The following is a 17800-nucleotide window of genomic DNA, read 5'->3' as shown; positions in this document are numbered from 1 at the left end:
CCCCCCCCCCCCCCCCCCCCCCAAAAAAGAACCTGTCATCACATGCTTAATTATGTTATTCCCTGAATACTGATAGACTTAAAGTTAAGGATATACTTGAGGTTTTTCCTGAATAATGAATGCTTGCCTGAATTTGAACATAGTGCTTTTAAATTAATTTGGTTTACATTTTTTTTTATAACCGTTCTTTGACACCTAATAGGCACAGAGCAAAGTTCTAAGAAAAGAAGATAGATCTTAATATTGAAAATAACTCGTATTGGACATAAGTCTGTAATGATAATAAAATCTTAGCTTGGATGAAATGTGTAACATCAATTGTACTCTAATCGTGCTGTTTACCCAATTGTAGTTTTAGGTCACCTTAATAGTTTAACAGCATACTTTGTAAATGTTATCGTAATGTAGGTAGTTGCATCTGGAGAAGGGAATTTAATATTAAGAATAACAGTATTTGTGATTTGCAAGCACACTATAATATTTCAGAAGCATAACATTTTAGCTTGGTTTTTAAATTACACGTTATTTCTGTTACAACCAGTCATGATATATTTTATACGGGTGTATTAATTTCTCTTTCTGTCTTAAATGTAAATTAGGATTTTTTCTGTGAATTTAGTGAGCAGTCACCTTGTGTTCTTTCAAGATCTCTACTACAGGCAAGTCCTAATTTATAATGACTCCATGTAACATTTGCAGATTAAATATTCAAACTTTCCCTAAGAATGTACATTGTTCTTTTATTTTTAATTATAACTAATAATGCAACATCAGTACTTTTGAAACAAAAGCAAACTCTTCTGTAGCCGTGGATATAGGAAATATACTTATTTTGAATTATTTAAAATTAATGTAATTAGGAAATAATTGTATTGTATATATTTGGTGTATAATCTACAGGATTAAATGCACTCTTCTTTCATAAAGGCAGTAGTGCACAGACATTATTGAATGCCTCTCCATGTGCACCTCCTCCGAGAAGCTGCTAGATATAAAGTGTCAGGGGACCTTTTAATTATAGCATGGAGTCTGATAAATTTCAGACACAGCATAAATTGCTACATTACAAACTAAAACTTGGAATAAAACTGAAGACACACAGATTTTTACACTTCCATTCATCCTGAAAGTTATAGTATAAGGCTCTTTAATCCAAAGGCTTTGATTTAAACAGTTGAATGCAGGTACTAGAACTTCATCTCTTTGAGCTTGTAGAGAGCTGATAGAAAATAGCTATGTGGAAGAGGTGTGTACGGACATATTTCAAAATTTTATTTTAATTTTCTAACAATTTTTTTCTTTGCTTTTCCCTGAAAAACTAAAAGCATTCGTATTTCAAAAAAATGTTTTAATATATTTTTATCCAAATTAGATAGTTGTAAAATATTTGCCATAACTTTTCAATTTGGGAGCTTTCATGAAGAAAAACCTGGAAGATTTTGACCCAAATGACTTTTCATCCAAAAAAAGAAAAACTTGCATTATGGTGAATAAACTAAGGCGTGTGGGTTTGGGAGACGCATTCAAAATGTCAATATCAGGCTGGGGGACAAAGACAAGGAAAGCTCACCTTACTGTAGCACTAACACATCCTCTTGCAATATTGCTCTTTAGTTAATTAGTATTTAAAGTAGGGCTGTCAATTGCCATTAATGTGTTAATTGGTTCTTGTGTTAATTTTTATAACTTGTTAATTATGTACACATTTTTGGATCCCATGCCCGGGCTCCACTGCCATCTCCACTGCCTCCAGGCTGCCCAGGAGGGTAGTATTGGCAATGCAGAGGACCGCAGAGCAGCCTGGGTGCAGGCTCCAGGCTACTGCAGTAGGAAGGTGGGGGCATGGATGGCATGAACACAGACAGACACACATGAGCAGCCACAATATGCACTTGACCAAGAATGCAGCCTGGCAGTATGTAGAGCAGCACCCAGCAGGTAAGTCTGTGGAGGGGAAGGGGCAGGGGCTGGGCAGATGGTAGCCCCTGTGGTGGCCCCACAGCAGGCAGCCCACCTCCACCCTGCACACAAATCTGGGGGGCACATGCCTCTCCCAGGGGCACGCACAGTGGTGAGGAGCCTGGACGAGCCTCCCATGGTTCCATTTCATGACCCGGACCGGCCCTAGGGCCCATTCACCCCAGCCCCTGCCCCACTTCCCACCTCACCATGGGGGCCTCGATCTGCCCCTTCCCTTCCACAGACTTACCTGCTGGACGCTGACACATTAAGGGGCTGCATTCCTGTAGGGTTACCATATTTCCAGTTTCAAAAAAGAGGACACCGGGGGGGGGGGAGGACACCTGATTGGGGATGGGGGGGGGCAGTGATATGCCCATGCCCTGCTCCTGCCCCTCACTGTCAAGCCACAACCCCCTGCCCCAACCCTGCTGGTGCCCCTTCTTCCAGATCCATAGTACCCCACATCCTGCCAAGGCATTTGGGGACCCCCCCTCCCCAGGCTCCAAACACCACACACGCACCCCACATCCACCCCCAACCATACACAGTACCTGCATAATTTTGAATTTCTAGCTGTATAATTAAAAAAGTTAGTCACAATTAATTGTAATTTTAATCACGCAGCTAATTGTGATCAATTTTTTTAATCACTTGACAGCCCTAATTTTAAACAAGGTTTGTGTTACTGTGTGATACACCATGCAACCAAGCTTCATAATTAGGAGAGTAGCTGAGAATGAGGCAAGACATCTCTGAAAGATGCCAAAGCAAACATGAGCAGCTAAGAAGATATGCAAGAAGAAGAACCCAACTTGCAAAGCTTTTAACCTGCATCAAAGCACAACTCCTCAATTCCTGTAAACCCCATTAAACTTAACTGTTAAGATAGTTCACATTAACTGAGATTCTGTCCCATAATTGTATTTTAGGGCAGGTAGGTTCCCCAGCTATAAAGCTCTTAATATGCCTACTGGTTTTATGCATCTCCTATGCATTTTATGAATGCTGGTAAGAAAGAACTCGGTGCCCAGAGAGGGAAGTGGACCTGGGGTTAGATATTGGTAAGGAGGCGGAAGAAGAGAAGCCAATAAGAGTAGATTCCAGAGGAGAAGTTTCTTTTCTGGGCCTCTTGTCTTTGCCTGCATTTTCTCTTATCCTGAAGCACTGCTAACCCTCTTTTGCCTTTTCCCAAAATAACTTGGTTAGTCAGTCATCTGACATAAACTGGAATGTATGGCAATCCTAAAAAAAACACAGGACTACTGTGTTACTTGTAAACAGTTTAATTTGGTTGCATGCCAGGTCTCCTTGATTATTAGCAATTCTCAGTGTCTGTGCTGCACCAGATGCAAAGAGTTCCAATATTTCCTATTTTCAGTGTCTCACTTTAAATGTACCATTGAATAATTTCAGTTTTGTCTAATGATATATCAAGTTCCTGGAATGATATAACCACCGTAAGAGGGTCCTGTTGTTAACCTGTAAAGTAAATACTTTATTTAGAAGTATGTTTCTAAAAAATGACTGAACTGAAAAAATCTTTTCCTTTCCTTTCAGACGACGTTCCTTGTAGATAACAAGAAAGTGTTTGGGACGCATCTCATGCAAGATATGGTGAAAGATGCATTAAGATCTTTTGTCAGTCCACCAGTACTTTCTCCTAAGTAAGTAGAGCTGTCTGAGTTCTGTGAACATCTTCATACCATTCTGTTAAAAATAAGAAACAAGTTCAGTCATATGCATCTGGTTGTATGTTTTTCTCTAAGTAGAGAATGTAGTAGTCCTTGTGTATGAAGAAGTCAAATAAAATATTAGTGGTTGCCCCTGTGCCCTGGTTTGTCCATAAATTATGTCCCCAATAGACAGATGGTACTCCAGTTCTTTTGTTCCTTGAGCTGCTTTGTAAAAGCGGCCACTAATGGGTATCTTGTCTTTCGAAATATGGTTGCTGTTGTTCTGACCTACCTGGAAAGGCTAGCACTGCTAGCCTTCTTGTCTTTTTCATTCTTTCCCCTCCCCCCCACTTCTTTCCAGTACCCTTCTTTCTCAATTGAATAATAGTATCCGACCTAATGCAGCCTTATGTACTCTTCTGGATATTTCCTTACAGATGCTGCCTATATAATAACCACCAGGCAAAGGACTACATTGATTCCTTTGTGACTCACTGTGTACGGGTAAGTGTTTAGCTATTTTACAAAGGACATTAATTCATGTTCAGCAACTGCCATAACTCCAGTATTGTACGTTAATAAATTGCAGCACTCAGATTTTTATATGGAAAAGTAGTTTTATGTAGCAAAGCAAATACATACTGAAGTTTGTTTTGTTTTTGGTTTCTTAAACCTTTCCATCCTCTGCAAAATGGATACAAGTTACTGAAAGGTAAGCTAGGTTGTTAACATACAGAACATCAGGTACCTTGCAAGCAACTGTCTGTTTGCATGTTCCTGCCCTATGGTATATCCACAGTAGTTTACTCTTCACCGGGGGTGGGGTAACCTACCACAGTATCATGGCAAGGTAAGATGTGAATTCAGTCAGTTTCTTCAGCGTAACTGGTGGGCTGGTATGTTCATGCCCTAGCTTATTTTATGGTAACTTGTTTGTGCCCATACCCTTAATGTATTAAATAGAGCACAGTGTTAACATTTAAGAAAACAGATGCAGGCATGCGAAAATAACAGTTCTTTCATGCATTCTACTCTGCTTGGATGCTTTCTCTCAGTATGAAAATAATAATACATTATATGGAAAAATGTTATGTTTAATATTTGTCAATGTTTGTACTCTTGCAGCCATTCTGTAGTCTGATTCAAATCCATGGACACAACCGAGCACGCCAACGAGATAAGCTGGGTCATATTCTTGAGGAATTTGCCACGCTGCAGGATGAGGTAATATCTGAGTAAGGAGGCCATCAGGCTTCAGCCTCCATATGTGTTGTTTCCATAGTAGAACATTAATGTTAGATGCCACGTAAATTAATGAAGATATTATTCCTGGGTTTCTCACGTACCATAAGCCTTTAATGCTTGTTACTAAACATTAAACTAGACATCTTTTTGTTCGCTGCACTTGTTTTCTAGCAGTTGGTCTATGAGAGTTCAACAGCTGGCTGGAGAAGTGTGGTTCAGAATAACTTTAAATCTGGACTGTATATGTCTAAAATGAAGAAGTGAATTAAATAACACCAAACATCCATATTCTGTTAGCTTCAAGTTGTGTCCTCTTAAAATTCTGTCTAGACCTCTTACTCCTTTTTGATCCGGAAATCTCTTGCCATTTGTTAAAGTTTGAAGAAATACTTTTCGAGATTCCCTTATATGATAACAAAGAATTTCACAGAGTAATTTCTGTCTATAGGGAAAAAAATGACAACATACAAGCTGTTGTAAGTTCTGTGCAGCTGTAATATTTATTTTGTAGTTGTTGATGACTAGTACATTTATGTATTAAAAAACCCTAAAACTTTTAATAAAATTAAATCATCTGTCAGTAAGCATGGCAATTCAGTACAAAAAGATGATGGTCTACTGAATGCATCTTCATGCAGTGAGTAATAGTGCTATTTAACCAAATTTACTGTAAAAGTAGTTTCTGTGGAAATTGATTTAGGGTAAGATTCACAAAGAAGCCCAAGTGCAATGATGTTGTGTGCTTCTGCCTGGATTCAACAATAGACTTCACAGACCTGATTTAAATGTCTTAAGTTCCTTATGCTTTAAATGGAGAAACTTAAGACACTATAAGAAGATACAGTATTGTAATGATGAGAGGAAGGAATGCTTAAGCTGGCCAACAGAATTCAAAAAGGGGCAGGTTTGTCTTGAATCCTGAGTCTCTCCCAGACTTAAGTGGTAGTTAGGCATCTCCCTGTAGTCCTTGCTTAAGTGAATGTGTGAGTCTGGGATTTGCAACCTGAAACCCACACCTAGATTCAGGCACAGAAGTCATTAGCTCCTTTTGTGGGGATAACTGATTGGCTTACCTGTGGTTTCTGTTTTTGCAAAATATTCTAGCGGTGAGTGCAGTTCCTCAAGTGGGAGACCTGTTTCCTCTTTCACTTTGAGAACGCATAGAACTGAGGTCTTTCACTTGTTGGGCACATGACCTCATTGCTTGGTTAGTATGCAAAAGCTGGACACCACTATCACTTCCTTTTTCAGTGAACTTGATGCTGCCAGTTGCCATTAGACTTAGTCAACATGCCTAATGGATTGGGCCTGTTGGAGGACTTTGGTGCAGACATGCCTAGTTTGTCATGTTCCAAGGGCTTTTGATAAGGTGTATGGGTCTAGACTTAGACTACCCAGCTCAGCCAAGATGTCAGTGCTTTTCTACACGTACATTTTTGGGTATATAAGTTCAGCAGGGTTTTTGTGAATTTCTTTCATAGATGGAGGTTCCTACATTTTCCCTAACTGATCAAACTTATATTTACATTGTTGTCAGAGGTTTACCATATTTTCACGCATATATCCCGCGGGGTATACGCAATTCTACAAAAAAAATGGATGGTTGCGGGCTATCTACAGACGTTTTTTCTGTGGGGGCCGGGGCGGGCTGCTCCGCCTCTCTGCTGGGCCCAGGCAGGCTGGGCTGTGCTGCTGCCGGGGCCAGGGCCAGGGTGGGCCGGGCTGTGCAGCCGCCATGGGGGCTGGGGTGGGCTGCGCTGCCTCCCCACTGAGCCCTGGCAGGCCAGGCTGCGCTGCCGCTGCCACGGGGGCCAGGGCAGGCCGGGCTGTGCTGCCTCCCTGTGTATATGCCACCTCAGGGAATACATGGGTGTAGTGTATACACAAACTAATTTACGAAAATACAATTTTCCGTGCATTATACATGGGTGTGGCTTATACCCATGGGCAGGCTATATGCACAAAAATACGGTATTTGTGACAAGTATGAATGATAAAAATCAGTCCTTTCTAATGTTCCTGTTGTGCTATTTTAACCAAGTCTTTTCTCTTGTTCTCTCTTTCTCATAGGCAGAGAAAGTAGATGCAGCACTTCACAGCATGTTACTGAAACAGGAACCCCAAAGGCAACATTTAGCCTGCTTGGGCACCTGGGTCCTGTATCATAACCTCCGTATCATGATACAGTATCTTCTGAGTGGCTTTGAATTGGAACTCTATAGTATGCATGAGTATTACTACATCTATTGGTAAGAGAATACTGTTGTAATTAGAAGAATACTCCCACAGACCCCAGATTCTAAATATAAAAATCAGGGATGTTACAGTGCTTTCTCATCCCAGGGTGACTGCACACACCTTAATCACAGCATTCTTAAAATTAAAGATGAAAAACTTATAAGGTCAGCTGATGCCTTCCAAATTTGTTCCCTACAGTATGTTGTCATGCTGTCAAGAATGCTGTTTGGTTTCGTATTTGGCTTTTGTGATATAACCTCTTTCACTAGAGAGATTCTAAGCTACATAAGAAGAATTCTGATTTTGATAGCCAACAGATTTCAGGGGGGATCTATATGCTCCTGATTTTATTCTCTGCTTTTGTAGCAGCACTAATCTAGTTGGATGTTTTTGAAAAGCTGACTTAGAAAGACTTTTTACAGTGTGACTGTAGTCATTTTATCTAGTCATCTTTTAGATAGGCTGAGCAGGCTGTTTGCTGAATACATTGAGTGCTATCTTCTGTCTCTTATGAATAAAGTAAGATTGCACTGTGCAGAATCAAAACAATTTTTATACTGTGCTTCTTGCACCTCAAACTACTCTTCGAAATAGGGGCTGTTAATCCCAAAAATATTTTAGATAGTCTCTAATGCACTTTACTTGTGTCTTAATCTATAACATATTTATTATTTTAAAGCAGGGGTGCACAGCCTTCTGGGCTGCGGGCAAAATCCAGCCCACAGAGCTCCCTGTGGATTGGGAAATTTGGCAGTTGGGGAGAGCGGCAGTTAATACCGCCACTCTCCCCTGCTGCTGAATTCCCATGCCCAGATCAGAGCCAAGCCACACTCCTCCCCTTGCACAGCCAGGTTGGGGCCAGGCCAAGCCCTTTTCATCCATGCAGGCAGATCAAGCTGCAACGCACCTGCCCCAGCACTACATCAGGGCCCAGCCCACAAACAAACCAGGTACTGCCCATCCAGCTTGCCAGGCAAAAAAGGTTGTGCACCACTATTTAAATTGTATCTATTTAAACAGTGGTCTGTTGAAAAGTGTATATTATAAAATACAATATGTATTTTATTCTTAAACTGAAGCTGTAATGTTGCCCATACATCTTAATTTTATAAGGTTTCTGTTTATGTTAAATTTACCAGGAATTTGGCTACCTGTGAGGAGTAGGAGTTAAGGGCAGTAAATATAATTCCATGTTGGTACCTTACAGATTCTTATGTTTTTGTTTTGTTTGTTTTGTTTTAAACTTAGGGGATTTGAGGCAAAACAGCATGGTCACTAATTAACTAGTTGCTTTTTAGTTTTCATCCATGTTAGAAAGCAGTTGTTAAGTAGTCTCCCCTGACCCTCTGTATAACATAGGCCATTGCACTTTACTCAGTTACTTCTGTACTGTTCTGCAACCTTGTTTTTGACTAAAGCATGGCTTGCACTTCACAATTTCCTTTCAGTAGATTGTTCCAATGGTTAATTTTACCCTCTTTAAACAGGTTAATCTCATTTTTATTTTGTCTGGCTTTAACATCCAGGCCTTGATTACTATTGCGCCTCTCTTAGATTAAAGAGCCATGTCAGTACCAGGTATTTTCTGTGACATTTCTTATACACTGTAAGCAAGTCGCTTTCAGTTCTCTTGTTGATGCACTAAAGAGGTTGACCTCTAAATCATTTTTATTTAGCTCCTTTGGGGAGAGTTGTGTTTTGTTTTGATGTATAGTGGCAATTAATGTTTCAATATTGCTTCTGTAGCATTCTACCAATTCACTGAATATTTAAGGAAAAAGCAACATGTCAAACTTAAGATTCCCACCTTGTGACAGCTACAAATAATATGCAATTTCTGTTTGCCAGGCTGCTGGCAGTTAATTTAGTCACCTGATTGGCATCTGATTTTTATTCTGGATCCCAAAAATCATGTGTTCTGCCATGCCAGAAGTTCAAAAAATAAGTCCCTTTCTAGTGTTTGGTTTGATTTTGATTTTTAAACAAACCCAGACAAGATATCAATTGAATACAGCCATCCTTTTCTCTCTAGAAGAAGATTCATTGCACTGAAAGTTGTAGTTTAGTGACCAATTCTTTAGGGAGAAGTGCTTAATAAGAATGTGATGCTTAGGCATGGTTTTATAGTATATAACAGGTGGATATTTCTTCTATTGTAGGTATCTATCAGAGTTTCTCTATGCCTGGTTGATGTCAACATTGAGCCGTGCTGACAGCTCCCAAATGGCAGAGGAGAGAATAATGGAAGAGCAGCAGAAAGGACGTAGTAGTAAGAAAACAAAGAAAAAGAAAAAAGGTACAACAGATTTGGAAGAGTGGTTCAGATTTCTCTTATCCTGGTTTTGCATCTATGTAACTCCATGAACTTTGAAGAGAGACTCCTGATTCTCAATAATATAAGGTTAATCCTTGCTATTCTCAGTTAGAGGGGAAAAAAGTGTCTCTTAGCATAAGACTTAAAGCAAAACTGTGTTTTGCTTGATTGTGATTGTATCCACACACTGGTGTTTTTCAGATTTTTGAAAACTCAATTTTTTCAGGAAACAAAATTAATCCTCCTTCCGATACTGCTTTGTTTGCAAGGCACTACAAAGAAAACTTGCCCTGTGACTGATCCATATTCCTGAGAGGAACATCCCATGTGCTTTGAAAAACGTTGCTCTCGGATGCGATTTTTTTGAGAAGGCTACCTTTTGCCTGAGTGTGTTCTGATACAGAAAGCGTACTGTCAATTCAGTGTGCTTTATGTTCCTAAGTAAGTATGGATCCAGTTAAGCAAAGTATTTAAGCACAAATCTGTCTTTAAGATCACAAATTATCCCATTTGAAGCTAGTGGGACTGCTGTTTTGCAGAGGCCTATGGCTCTTTCTGTCAAAAATAACACACAAGTGGATTAATTGAATTTTTATAAACGGAAAGGTCCACCGATACCACCCATTCACTGTGTTAATTCTGACTGGTAAACTAAACAGTGTGTAGAACTGGAAATCAGTGGACCAGAAGTGAAGCATTAGGATCAATTTCTGTCAATCTCCCATTTGATAGAGAGGAAGGAACTAGAAAGAGCAAGCTTTATTATTGTCATAAGAATATAAGTGCAATACTGGGTCAGACTGTCTAGCCCAGTTTCCTGTTTCCAACTGTGGCAGAAGTGGATGCTATAGAAAGAGAGCATTGAACTGGATGGATGTATCTCGAGTGATATATCCCCTATTCATTACCCTCCCTGGTATCTACCTTTATAGGTTTAGAAATGCCAGAGGAAACATTTCCAACTGTTCTGTTCAACAGCTATTAATAGAGCCATCATCCATTAATTTACCTTTTTAAACCTAGCTATGCTATCTGCCTCTATCAGCTCCTGTGGCAGTAAATTCCACAAGTTAACTATGCATTGCATTAAAAAGTATTTTCTCTTGTTACTTTTAATCCTGCCACCTAGTAATTTCAGTGGATGCCCATAGTTCTAGTGTTCTGGGACTTGGTGAACAACTGTTCTCTGTTTGCTTGGTTCACACCCCTTCATGATTTATTGACCTCTATCATATCCCCTGTCAGCCATCTTTCCAAATTGAAGAGTCCTATCCTCTTTAATCTGCTGATATATAACAACTGCTCTAGGCCCCTGATCATTTTAATTGCCCTTCTCTGTACCTTTTTTAATTCTGCCTACTATATCCTTTTGGAGATGTGGGGACCAGAATGGCATGCAGTATGCAAGATGTGAGTTTGTATAGTGGCATGATGATGTTACCCGTTTTGTTCTCTATTCCCTTCTTAATGATGCCCAACATTTTATTGGCCTCTTTGGTTGTTGTCATAGCTACCACCTTCACTGAATCCTGGATTACCAGCATACATCCAGATATTCTTAGGCTTTGCCATCCTGGTTCTCTCAAAGTATGTACAGATGTAACAATTGTATCAGTGTCCTTTGACTGGGACACAAGTGTAACAGAACCACTCCAACTTTCACCTTGATTCATCCAGGGTCAAAGTTAAAAGTGGTTTAGTTCACTTGGATGACCACAGGATTGTGGAACCATAACAGTTACAGTACAACAGCAGCTGCATACTCATGCAGCAGCTTTCCCTTTCTTAAAGCAACTACAGCTATACGTTCGTCTATACCTAGTTGGCTAGACTGGGTCATAGAGAGGGACTCAGATGAATCCCAGACCCTTTCTTGCCTTTCTACCATATTTCAGTTCTTTTCTACTTTGTTTAATGAGAAATCCAGCTTACTCAGCCAAGATTGTATTGTTTGCAGTGTAGTGCCTGTATCCAGAAAGGCAACTAAAAGCAATAACTTAGAACTGGTACAAGTTTGCCAGATCTCATAGTGGCTACCAAGACCGTGCTGTGCCCATGTTCTGTATCATTGAGGTTGAAAATAAGTGAGCATGAGGCAAAAGCTGTGTTTTCTCTTTTCTAAAGTTTTCTCTGCCTTTCTATATGGGTTTGCTTGCTTTATATTCCAAAAGATGCAGTTAGCCTTAAGATGGTCTGGAACTATTGCTAAACCAATTTCTTCTTTTCCTCCTGAAAAAAGTTGTTGTTGTTGTTATGCTATCTAAAACACTACCAAATAGAGTTTTTGTTTTGTTAAATACTCTTGTTAGAGCTAAAGGGAAAGAAAAGAAGTAATATTTGAATGAAACATTACAGTTTTAATGCCTTAACCATTTTTCCTTTTCTCTCTCTCATAAAAGGTTAAAAAAATATTTAATGCAGTTGTAATTTGGAAGTTGCCATGGAACTAGCCAGGCCAAGATCTGTCCTTTTAAATTCTGAATCTTGTTTAGCAGTTCCATGTTGCACAGTAGCAGGATCATACTGGAATCTGTGGTGTGCTCATGTTATCAACAACAGGCATTTATGCTTTCTAATGAACAAGTTATTTTACATTTCTGCCTGAATTCTATATACTAATTTTGAAAGAACAATCTTTTTCTGTGGAATTTACAGTTCGCCCTCTGAGTAGAGAGATCACCATGAGCCAAGCATATCAGAATATGTGTGCTGGGATGTACAAGGTAATTTACTGAGTGGATGAAGAACATTGGGTTGATTTTTTTTTTTTTATTTTTATTTTTTTATTTTTTTTTTTTTTAAGACCTGTATTAAAAATTAAAATGGATGCATTTCTTTCACTCTGTATCCATTTCTATCTGAGCTCTTGCAGGATCTGAGAACCAAGGCCAATTTTACTGCTTGTAAAATCTTCCAAAGACATTTCTTACGTAAAATGGGATTTTTTTTTATCAGATACAGAATAACGTTTTCTAAAATCTTCAAATAAATTCGAATAAAGCTGAATAGTCCATGCTGAAGCCAATTGCTTAGGCACTGTAGTTTGTATTTAATGTGGTCTCCTCTTACTATTGTCCAAACCATTTAATACACCAATGTGCTAACTGAAATATAATAAAATGGGTAAATTAAAATCCATATTTTGCTGCCTGTCCCCTCCATTCTCAGTCCTGTGACAAATACATATGAAACATTACCATAAAGAGGTTCTGTATACGTGGTTTGATATCTGGATAAGCTCTCTCCTGCAGTATTCAATCTGCCTCTTGTTATGCTGTAAAAGAAAAAGATTTATCTTTTCATCCATTAGTTTGGCCTGCTGGACTAGTAACTGCAGTTTGGTTTGTTGAAAGGTATATATGAAAAGTGTTTATAGAGATAGACAGGAGTAGAATTGAGGGACAGGCAAATAGCTTTTTTACATTTTTTTTCATCAGGCAGGTGGAAAAGTTCCAGAATTGGGTTTTTTGTTGTGGTTTTGTTCTGTTTTGTTTTTTTACCTATTCCTATACTCAGTATTCTGATTGTGTGCTGATGCTAATGTGTGCTAATAGAATGCTAATGTTTTCATTGTGGTCTTGTCCCTTCTTTCCTGTCCCTTAGACTATGATAGCTTTTGACATGGATGGCAAAGTGAGGAAACCCAAGTTTGAACTGGATAGTGAACAAGTTCGATATGAACACAGGTTTGCCCCTTTCAACAGTGTCATCACACCACCACCAGTCCACTATTTGCAATTCAAGGTGAAGTTTATTTCCAGATAAGAACCACAAAATACTCTTTCCTTCAGTTTGTTTGGTACACAGCTTATAAAATCAGACACACTAATTGTGTGTGTGTCCAGTGAATTATTTCATAAGACACATTGTCTTCATCAGTGACTTGGACGAGGGAGTGAAATGTACTCTGTCCAAGTTTGCAGATGACACAAAGCTATGGGGAGATGTGGACACGCCGGAGGGCAGGGAACAGCTGCAAGCAGATCTGGACAGGTTAGACAAGTGGGCAGAAAACAACAGAATGCAGTTCAACAAGGAGAAATGCAAAGTGCTGCACCTAGGGAGGAAAAATGTCCAGCACACCTACAGCCTAGGGAATGACCTGCTGGGTGGCACGGAAGTGGAAAGGGATCTTGGAGTCCTAGTGGACTCCAAGATGAACATGAGTTGGCAGTGTGACGAAGCCATCAAAAAAGCCAATGGCACTTTATCGTGCATCAGCAGATGCATGACGAATAGGTCCAAGGAGGTGATACTTCCCCTCTATCGGGCGCTGGTCAGACCGCAGTTGGAGTACTGCGTGCAATTCTGGGCGCCGCACTTCAAGAGGGATGTGGATAACCTGGAGAGGGTCCAGAGAAGAGCCACTCGTATGGTTAAGGGCCTGCAGACCAAGCCTTACAAGGAGAGACTAGAGAAACTGGATCTATTCAGCCTCCGCAAGAGAAGGTTGAGAGGCGACCTTGTGGCTGCCTATAAGTTCATCACGGGGGCACAGAAGGGAATTGGTGGGTATTTATTCACCAAGGCGCCCCCGGCGGTTACAAGAAATAATGGCCACAAGCTGGGTCATCTAGACCTAGCACTCTTTCCTGCTTATGCAGGGGGTCGGATTCGATGATCTATTGAGGTCCCTTCCAACCCTAACATCTATGAATCTATGGAGCAGTATCAGCATATTTAATAGTAAATTCATGCTTTTTAAATCAGGGTGTTTTGATATAAATCAAAGTGATTTTTAAATTTCTTATTTGAATAGTAATTTAAATTGGCAAGTTAGGAGACCATCATCTGAATTGTTATGTTTTTTAACCTTGTGTATTTGTACTTTTCAGTATTTTCATAGAATCATACTGTATTTCCTTGGCTGGTATAGTTTGGTTCTTTTTAATAACCAGGAGGGTTCACTGTATGTACTTGTGTTTAAGCAACTGCATACCTAACTCAACATTGATTTGTTCAGATTATTTATATGTATATTGTTCTGAGTTTAGAAAGTAGTGAATGATGCATTTCTTCTATAGCTGGTTGTTTTTTCTGTGATTTGTGTCAAGTTGCATTTCAGTGGAAATTACAATTTAATTGAATGCACAAAAACATTTTCAGTTTTGTTTTACTTGGTTGTGTTTGGATACAAATTATTTTCATTTACCACTGTTTACTTAAAGTATTAGTTAATGTTAATAAATTTAGCTGATTATTTCTAGTCACCATATTCAAAATTTTAGAATCAGTTGACCTTTTCCTCTTTCACTCTGTGAATAATGATAAAATGGGAAAGTATAACAGGATTCCTGATTTCCCTCACAGTTAATTTGTTACTTTGAAGGTTCATTCATAGGCCACATAGAGACATTGTTTCTACTGGGAAAGTCAGTTCTCTCCCCGTACAGGCTACAAGTATATAGATGCTCAGGTTTTTTCTCCCACAGCAAAAATGACCGCTTCAGAAATAACCAGGGTTATATTGCTCCCAGGAGAGTTTCTGGGAGCAGTTCCTCCTGGGAGAGAGTGTATGTTTTCCCTTCTATGAGAAGCTGCAGCACGGTCCTCCAACGTTCCAGGGTGCTTTGATTTCCTCCCTCCATCCTGTCCCCCATGACAGACTGTCGCTTGGGCTGGACTTTACTGCTCCAGCCAAGCGTGGAGCAGAACTCATGCCCTTCACAATCCCCGCACTATGCTGCAGGGAGACACAGGCTGACTCTGAGCAGTTTGGGTCAGCCAGTTAGGGCTGCCCTGTCTACTGCTGCCATCTGTCTCCAAGCAGATTGAGGGAGCCAGCAGAGCATGCTGAGACATGCACATGAGCCTCCTGGTTGTGTAGCATCAGCACTGCAAGCTGTCTGCTCTTCAAGTGGCTCAGCATTTGAATGTCTTTAGGGGTCTCCAGATAATTTTTTCTACCAGGAAAATAAATCTAGGAGAATTCTTCCAGATCATTTAAATGTGTGCGCACAGCCATAGTAAATTCTAATGCTGACCTGAACAGATATGAATATTCCCTCTGCTCCTGCAGAAGTGCCAGTTGCTGTCAAAAGTTAGTTTAACTCTTAAACTCTCATTTTGGTGCTTTGCAATAGCTTCCATTACTTCAGTGGTCTGACTCTTTAAAACCAGAACAGTAATACTTCACTGTTCAAATATTTTAATGAAATTATTAAATATTATAACAGAGCTAAACTTCAATATGTCATAATTTCAGATTAATTTAAATCACTTTAATGATTTTTTTTAATGAAGAAAATCACTGTTTGTCCATCTTGTTTAAATGTTTTGTTTTTGGTTAGTGTCAGCCTACAAAATTAAAACCAGTTTTAAAAACAAAGTGCAGCATGACATAAGATTTGTTACCAATAGGCAAGTAATACAACTGTTATCAGGAAAATACATTGCTTTGGACTTCCCTGAAATTGGACTCTCAGGTTTTAAGCCAAGTTCTATTACTGTTGCTATTTTGTTATATGCATGCGTGTGTGAATACTATATCAAATTTGGCAAACCACTCAGCTAGATATACATATAAGAAAAGTGTTGTCGTTGTTACAATAAGGAAAGTGAGAAATGTGAAACCATTTTCAAGTGCTAACTGAACAGTCATAGTGCAGATCAGGCCGCTCCTGCTGTCTCCCTGTTGTTGAGGCTGTAGCCTATTTTTACTTAAGTTTGTGATTTATTGTTTAGCAATATATCCTGCTCTGGTATATGCTGCACACAAGCCTGTTCTTAGTGACCAGCTACTTTATTGCTCTTATTCAGAGGCATAACAGGGCAATGCTGGCAGCTTCATTCCAACTGGCAGCACCAGCTATTTTTGTGCCCCCTGCAAAGGAAGCTGGTGGCTTTTACTCCTGCCCTTTCTTCTCTATCCTATCCACCCCCCCCACTATTTTGCTGCCTGCTTTATTTCATCACTGCAACAAATAACAATGCAATCCCTTTGGATTAGTGATCAGTGTAGAAATGTTTATTTTCTGTTGAAGTAGTTCAATAATATATATTTTTTTTAATATTTAGGAGATGTCTGACCTAAATAAATACAGTCCCCCTCCTCAATCTTCAGATCTCTACATGGCAGCTAGCAAACACTTCCAGCAAGCTAAAATGATATTGGAGAATATTCCTAACCCAGATCATGAGGTAAGATAGAACTGAAATGTATGAAACCATAAGTAGAAGATATTATTGAGAGTAAATTACTGGCTTTACATTTTTAATTTAATGAGAAGATATGTAACTTCATAACTGGATCACTAAATTATCTAACAATATATGATAGAGTGCCTGAGTATTTTAACTAAACTATCTACTGGTGACCTCCTTATCAAACTGTTTGAATTTAGTGGATGTATCTGGCCATAAGAGTTCTGGATGTTGTACAGAGTGCTTTGAACTCTTTAAAAATGGGTTCAGTATTCTTGCAGGAGTTCAAAGTAGTATTATGTTATGTAAGCATTTTGATGAGCATCTTTAAAATACTGGCCACGAATTTCTTTCATTTTCTGTTTAGGTCAACCGAATTCTAAAAGTTGCCAAACCCAATATTGTGGTGATGAAGCTGCTAGCAGGAGGTCACAAGAAGGATTCTAAAGTAAGAAAATCACTGGTCAATTGAATGTATTGCCTTGAATTCAGCATTAGTCAGCAGCTGCATTTCTGCAAGTCTCTTTTTAGTAGGCAATATGAAAATTCTTCTCCCTTAAATATGTTTGGAGGGAAACTGGAGAGCTCTGGCTAGGATGCAAGTGAGAGCACAGACTTGTAGGGGTAGACTGTAGAAGGGAGATTAATGGTGGGAGAAAGAGCAAGTATGTTGGGATGATAATGGATAGGCGTTGAGAGCATGGAGAAAGGAAAGCCCTTGATAGCTGATGGATCTAATGAAACAGCATGGAATACCAGGTTTAGCCAAGGACAGCGGCTGCAGGTATGTTCCTCCCTCCCAGGCTCTTCTGTTTTCTGCTTAATCCTCCCCGCTCCTTGGTGTTCCCATGCTGGCCCCATACCCTGACACTCCCAAATACAGCCTGCAACAGGCTGTCCCCACCCTGCTCCCCCCGTCTAAGCATGGACCCCCACCTACTACCGCTTTGCTCCCTCCTGGCCCTGAAGCTCTGTCCTGCCTAAAGCTACACAGCCATGCCTACCTGCAAGGTAAGCAGCTGTTATGCAGGCAACGGCCGCAGCAGCAGTATGTGGCTTGTTGGAAGGGGGAGGAGGGAAGAGGCGGCCACAGAGGCTCCTGATGGTCACAGATCCCTCAGGCACAGCTGCCTGCAGGGAGCCAAGCTGTGCTTCCAGTCCACCAGGTGGCAGTACTGTCTGATACTTCCCTCCCCCGCTAAATAATGACTGGGGGGGGGGGGGG

At 39.9% G+C, this 17800-nt stretch overlaps 1 protein-coding gene across 3 annotated transcripts in view; it reads left to right on the top strand.

Annotated features, from left to right (window-relative positions):
• NAA35 (N(alpha)-acetyltransferase 35, NatC auxiliary subunit) overlaps positions 1–17800 on the top strand; it is a 37111-nt gene that overhangs the window by 18564 nt on the left and 747 nt on the right. For all 3 annotated transcript variants that reach the window (XM_006018460.3, XM_025197667.1, XM_025197668.1), the window contains 10 exons: positions 600–659; positions 3520–3626; positions 4073–4139; positions 4761–4859; positions 6951–7129; positions 9278–9414; positions 12088–12155; positions 13036–13176; positions 16450–16572; positions 16943–17023. In XM_006018460.3, coding sequence (XP_006018522.1) covers positions 600–659; positions 3520–3626; positions 4073–4139; positions 4761–4859; positions 6951–7129; positions 9278–9414; positions 12088–12155; positions 13036–13176; positions 16450–16572; positions 16943–17023 — 1062 coding nt within the window. The remainder of the gene's footprint in view (positions 1–599; positions 660–3519; positions 3627–4072; positions 4140–4760; positions 4860–6950; positions 7130–9277; positions 9415–12087; positions 12156–13035; positions 13177–16449; positions 16573–16942; positions 17024–17800) is intronic.

The sequence above is a fragment of the Alligator sinensis genome, unplaced genomic scaffold (genome assembly GCF_000455745.1).
Source record: "Alligator sinensis unplaced genomic scaffold, ASM45574v1 scaffold240_1, whole genome shotgun sequence".
Classification (NCBI taxonomy): Eukaryota; Metazoa; Chordata; order Crocodylia; family Alligatoridae; genus Alligator; species Alligator sinensis.
Note: the sequence above shows the minus strand (reverse complement) of the source record. Positions and strands in the feature narration are given on the sequence as shown.